The sequence below is a fragment of the Adelges cooleyi genome, unplaced genomic scaffold, assembly GCF_023614345.1.
Source record: "Adelges cooleyi isolate 19-005CV unplaced genomic scaffold, UGA_ACOO_1.1 ACOO_flye_CR_arks_rails_tigmint_CR_PRNA_18, whole genome shotgun sequence".
Classification (NCBI taxonomy): Eukaryota; Metazoa; Arthropoda; class Insecta; order Hemiptera; family Adelgidae; genus Adelges; species Adelges cooleyi.
This window is the reverse complement of record NW_026095838.1, coordinates 57-6,843: the sequence shown is the minus strand read 5'-3', so window position 1 is coordinate 6,843 and position 6,787 is coordinate 57. Positions and strand designations below refer to the sequence as shown.

Below are 6,787 nucleotides of genomic sequence, written 5' to 3'. Positions count from 1 at the left end.
AGGTATTAGCATTTTATTAGAAACTAATTAAATGGTTAAATAATAAAATATATTGATGATATTTATCCGAAATATATTTTTTTAAATAATACTTACATAATCGGTTGCAAAGAATAATATTATATCAAATAATGATTATAGTACAGTTGAGTGTTAAATCACTATTAAATAAACGCTTCGGTGCTATTCTGTGGATAGTATATTCAATCCAAGCACAGTATGAACCAACACAGTAAGGAAGTATTTATGTGAGGTGCATCTACAAAGCAGCATCAAACGGTTTTGTTAAAAGTGATTTTATCAGAGTAATCCAGTATAGTGGGGTTGGAGCATAGTGGGAACGGGCAGTAGACAGGTCTACAGGAATTATTATATGTGAACGTGATAAAATTACTTTATAAGACACCTCTTTAATACTTTCATAGTTTGCTGGTTTATACTGTGCAAGGTTTTGGACTATACTGGTTTGAAAATTCTATCCACAAAAAAGAACTACGTTGATGCAAGGTTAGCTTTCGTGTTCAAAAACAATTATTCTGTTTTACAATACTGTCAGTATATTTTGTTGAAAACAAAATCGCTATGCTGGTTATTACTACTTTTTACTATTCACATGTTCACAATATGAATTTGATTAAATTTTCTTTGGGATTTAATAATAATTGATTTGACCTAACGGCGCTAATTTCTTACTCTCTGCTGTGCCTTTTTTTGGTTGTTTACTATTATTTTTGGTTCTTAATGACAACACTGCAAAAGTTGTTGCAATTTACATCTATTATTTTTAAATTTTGACCGAAAAGAACCGTTCCCAACGTGAGGTGGTCTTAAAAATAGTATATCTTTTTAAAAATTAATCAACTAATATCAAAAAAAATATTTGTATCAATGTGATTCAACATACAATAAAGTTCAATTTTATTGCCATAAGTTATCCGTTGAACAATTTGTATCATATACACATCTGTAGTATTGTTTTGTTACGGAGAAACCTATAAAATTTAATAACATATTTTTAAAAAAATGTCTTCATATGTATGATAAATACCTAATACTCCCCGTGCCCAATACGTCCCAGTGCCTCTGCGCTGGCTTTTGTTTTAAATTTTAACATTTTAAAGATAATAACTTATGGTTTTTGTAGAGTAAATAACAGGTTAGTAAATGTGTTATACTCTGTTTTAGAATAATGTAAATATGTTAGTCATAACGAAAAATGACTAATATTGCTTATGTTAATAAATTCGCACAAACAATTCTGCAAAACATAATATCTAAATTTTGTTGTTTTAATCGACATAACACAAGCCATTCGCCAGTTCGTAAGAAAACCATCGAATCAGTCTATTAAACTGCTATACATTTTCAATACAATTGTTCAAGTAAGTAATTTTATCAAACTTCATAAATGGTAAAACTATACACGTTCAATAATATGTTTTTATTCGTTTTTTTTCTAATTTAAAATTTTTTTTTCCTCATTTAGACCTTCGAAAACATTTTATCCACCAGTCCTTTTACATCAAGTCCATAATTAAGTAATACTATCGTTTTAAACCATTAAATTCAAACCAGGCATTCAAATTAGCATCAAAGAGCTTATTATTAAGTGATCACTTTTATTTATGACAACTCCTGTAACCCAGTGAACTATCCGTCCCCACTATGCTTTGATCCCATTGTGCATAGGCCCCACTGTACTGACTTGCTCAGGTAAAATCACTTTCAGTTGTTTTAATTCCTGTAAACCTGTGACCTCCCCACCGCCACTGCGCCCCGACCCAACTATGCTTCGTCCCCACTATGCCCGGCCCCACTATACTGGCTGTTTTATTGTAAATCTATAATATGTTTAATCAATGATTTTACTCTGTAATACAACCAGAATATAAGCAAGTGTTTTTTGCAGGCGTGATCTATACATAATACGCGATCAAACATTGTAACAAACATCCTATTGTCTCGAATGATTACATTTCAATACATTAAACACCGTAACAACAACACAGTGTTTGGGTAGAATTTAAAAGTTTTTTTTTAATATTTTTCTACTGCCGGTAAATACAAAAGAAAAACATCAAACACGGTTTAAAACTTGATAATTTGTATACAATTTAATAGTAATCTGCTGTTATTGGCTTATTCTTTCTATATATAAAATTTTGAAATAATGTGATTTTTTTTTTTATATTCGAATTTTCTTTTGTATTTATGTTTTTTCTTATGGTAAAATTAAACCTTAACAAGAATAGGTGCCTCACCATTTACTGTGAATATAATAAGTTACACTAATTGTTAATTACTATCAGCAGTTTTGCACATAAGGTTTTTTCCTGAAAATGATTTTATCACTTTCATTTGTATTAATTCCCGAACACCTAGAAGTAGCCGTCCCAGTATTAATGCTCCGTAACAACCATAACTTGACCACGACATTTAATTTAATTCTTTTTTTTGCTTTTCTTAAAAAAAATATATAAAGGGTTGACTATTCTAAAAGAGTGCAATCAAAAAAATATTTGCACCTTTTCTAATGAAAATGGTTAGGTGTATTTATGGCGATTAATATAATGTTTTTTTTTATTATTTGCAGGTAAAAATGCAACTTTATTATGTTTTAATGTCATGTGCCTTTTTGAATGTCTTGGCCTATAATATGAGTAATTATTTATTTTACGTATTCGAGTAAGTTAAAAAAGAAAAAACTAAACCTAATTTTTTCACAGGGGATTATTTTAAAGCAGTTTACAGTACAAGTCAGTAACCTCCTTTTTCATACATAATTGCTTTTAAGTTTTTTGTTTTTGGAAAAAAAAATTGAAAGTAAATTATTTAAATAATTTAGTAATTTAAATGTAATAAATTTAGACGGACTTATCGACCGTGCTGTTCGCATAAAGTCATTTCGTCATGAAAAATTAAGTAAGGAAAACTTAAAATAATACACTGATATAATATAATGGCTGTGGGGTTATTTAACATAACAGTGTGAGTAACTAGTGTTAAGTTAAATAGTCACCATTTAATTATTTTATACTTTTATTTTGAGAATTTATACTTAAATTATGATTTTATAGTTTTAACTATTATTTGATTATTCTAGATGCATTCGAGTATACCATAAGGGGAATGGTTTTATCAGATGATACTGATTTCGCTTTTGGTAGTTATAAACTATTTTATAATAAAAACATAAATATAACAAGATGCAACTCCCAAAAATAATCCATAACCGTTTCATGGGAATTTCAAGAAAGTATTAAGTTGAATTTATGTGCTCGAGCCAAAAATCCAATCAGAGCTCTATATTTCAAATTATCCTTTATACTTCATATTATGATTGCAGCCCATTTCACTGCATTTAAAAAAATTAAAAAAATTATATTTTCACCGAATAATTAATAAACATTTATTTTGTACCTTGATTTCTGTCTTCAAATATAATATAATATAATTAATTCCAATACAGTTGAACATGTAATCAATTTGTGTTGTCTTAATTTCAGATAAAATGAAGTTTATGGTGGCAATACCAGGTATTAGTTTGCTTAGCTTTTTGTGGTTATATTTCAATACAGTTATTTGATTTTTCATTAGGTATAAACGTGTTTTTGTTTTAATTTCAGAACGTGCAGAACGTGAAAATCTAGACAGTAATAATTACTTTTATAACTTTCCAAACTTAAAATGCTCTATACTACCATACGTACATAACTAATATAGATCGAGAACAATTATGTACTTCTATGGGGATTTCAATTTAGAGTTAGGGTGTACATTAAAGTTGAATTTGTTTTCAATTATAGGATACGTGAGATTCCAGTTACGTTTGCAACAGGAACTAACCAGAGTTACAAGTAAATTAAAAATGATCGATAAGTTAAAAAAATAAACATTAGATCATTTATTTCAAATTCATAAGGCGATATGTTTCTCGCCTAACGTTATAATGATTGTTCGTAAAATTATGTAAATCGTTAATTTAAACGGGACTTCCTACTAAAATCATTTTTATGTATACAACATATTTTACATTAATATAGATTTAGTTTTATCAGTTTTATTGTGAACTCTATAAATAAAAAATGTTTAAAATGGTTTTTATTCGTGTATTGTTATATTTTGACATTTTATATTTTCGTAATAGGTCTTGAACCGGTACCGCTAAATTCAATAAGTAAGTAAATAACTCTTTACACTTAGATTATCAATCTAATTTACTCGAAATTACTCGAATTTAAAAGAAGCAGTCTACTTCTCAATTTCGGCAGCATTGAAATCTAAAGTTTACAAAATACAAGTTTAAGCGCTTTATAATTAATTATCAGTTACATAGAGTGTCTTTGTCAGAGACTTGGATAAATATCTTTCTTTCGATTTTCTCTCCGACTTCTTCCAATTATATTAATTGTGTTATATTGTTGTTACAGCTAAGGAACCGCCTCGGACAGGTATGCATGCATATTTTATTAGTATTTACCATTAAAAATCAATACCGAAATATTGCAACTGATTTTAAAACTATTAAATTTAATGACTACATTGACTCAATTAAGTTATTTTTTACCAGCCAGATTTATTTTTTGAGTTGAACGTAGTTGGATGTTAGTGTTAAGATTTAGAAAATATGGCAATTATGACAATGAAGGGTCATATTGTCAAACAACCAACCCTAGTCGTTGCCGCCTTAATACTAAATAAAGAAATTTAAACGCTTTACCGGTCTTCTTTACTATATTTTTAACTATCAGTTACATAGTGTCTTCATCTGAGACTTTTTCCGATTATATTGAGATGTTATAATTTTGTTGCAGCTATTAAACTGCCTTCACCAGGTAAGCATGCATTAGTTATTTTATTAGTTATTCATAAATAGCTCTTTAGACTTAAATTATCAATTGAAATTTCTTGAATTAAAAAGAAGCAGTTCACGCCTCGTTTTTGGCAGGAATGAAACCTATCAGTAAACAATCATTAATATAATGTATTATATAAAAAAGTGGTGTCATTATTTGTAGGTTAACTGTATAACTTCTTACCGTTATAAAATGCTACCAAAACTTGAAGTGCTTTATTGTGTTTTACTCCGAATTTTACTATGATCTTTGTCTTTATTAGAGATTTTGGTATTTATTTTTCTTCTGATTTATTTACATAAAATTATTATTATAAAAATAATTATCAAAAAACGTTTAAAATGCAAAATTTTATAAATAGAAGTGACCTGAACTTTAGTTGACTCAGTAAGTTTATTTTTTTTTACTTTACGCTCTAAATTCAAGAATAATATTTCGTTTCTCTTTTGTGCAACCTCATAATTAATTTAATTTATGTTATTTACTATAATATGTTGTTGACTGTCATAGTTCTTTTTCATATTCTTTTTTGCTGGCTGTTTGATTTTATATTACATTTCAAGAGTTTTTGGCCGTTTATAAAAAATGAATGAATAAATAAGTTATTGATAATAATTTTTTACATATCTGAAAATAGAACTGTAACCTCTCTTATTCCAATTTGGTACGTTCCCGCTATGCTTAGAACTCACTGTACTGGCAATTGTATTGTGTATTACAGAAGATCCTATTCCACAACTTGAAGAAATAGTAAAGGTGGCAAATGTCCTAAGGAAAAAAACTAGAAAAGCTTTGTGGGGTCTCCTCATGGAGGATGTTTTTATACCTGAGCAGCGTAAGTATTATAATGTTATAATTTAATTGGTCTTTTAACCATAGTATATACCATATTACTGTGTAGTATACTATACAGAATGAAAAATTTAGTTCACGTTGTATAAAAATACTACGGAAAAAATCAGATGATCGTGAGTGTGTGTTGGTCAACTTTATTAGGGTATTCAGATAACGACACTGGTACTGCATTATATTATCGTGTACATAATATGATGACTATAGTCATCATAACAGTTATCATCATAACTTAAATGATTTCAATGATAATGTTTTTTTTTAAAAATGTTTAGAGTTTTATTTTTTTCCTATATTTTTTATTGTACACTTGTATTATTTGTATCTTGCAGCTACATTTGACAATTAATTTTTTTCATATTTTTTTAGACCAAGATCATCGTTATACTAATGATGAGAGATGTTTTATAGTAGGATTGGCATCGAGTTGTATAAACTACAATTTTGCACGAGCTGTGCGTGTTGATGAAGATCGAAGTACTGACACTGCGCATGAAACTGGTCCTATTTGCGCCGTTATAGGTATAACGGGCGGCGAAAGAAAGTACATAGTTCGAGACTACGAATTTCGAGAAGTAACCCGTGGTCAACCTCATGTATTAATACAAGGTAAATTCGGACACCTTTATAGTCAGTTACTAGATACAGAAATATTACGACAATTAACGGTTAATGTTTTAAGTTAATATCTTTATTAAAGTATTTAAATAAATATCATATTAGATTTCTCACACCAGTTTGTTTTTAATATTTAATACATAAATTGTATGGTACTGTTATAAATATATTTAACTCATGTTTTACATAACTCGCACATATTGTTAAATAATTTTGAAAGTATATAATAAATAAACAGTTTTCCTCTCTATTTAAAGACACGTATGTTGTTTATTTATTGTTTTTATACTTATATACTGCTTACTTCAAACTTAATAGTATAAATTGGAATGTATCAATACAATTTGTTACTATTCAAAAAAATAAAGACGCTGTGCACTCTGTTGTAGCGCTGACAGATGTTTTTTCTAATACTTACTCTTACTTTCTAGTACTTAATGTTTATATCAATAAATGTTTTT

At 28.1% G+C, this 6,787-nt stretch overlaps 1 protein-coding gene across 1 annotated transcript; it reads left to right on the top strand.

Annotated features, from left to right (window-relative positions):
- Nucleotides 1-1,338: 1,338 nt before the first annotated feature.
- On the top strand, nucleotides 1,339-5,691 carry LOC126833101 (uncharacterized; the record flags this gene model as incomplete). The annotated part of the gene is made up of 12 exons (XM_050564249.1): nucleotides 1,339-1,382; nucleotides 2,594-2,660; nucleotides 2,727-2,756; nucleotides 2,869-2,922; nucleotides 3,104-3,163; nucleotides 3,507-3,536; nucleotides 3,627-3,653; nucleotides 3,807-3,857; nucleotides 4,148-4,177; nucleotides 4,431-4,451; nucleotides 4,815-4,835; nucleotides 5,578-5,691. Coding segments are annotated over exons 2-12 (499 nt in total), but the record flags the coding sequence as incomplete, so codon positions are not given.
- Between the last annotated feature and the right edge of the window lie 1,096 nt (nucleotides 5,692-6,787).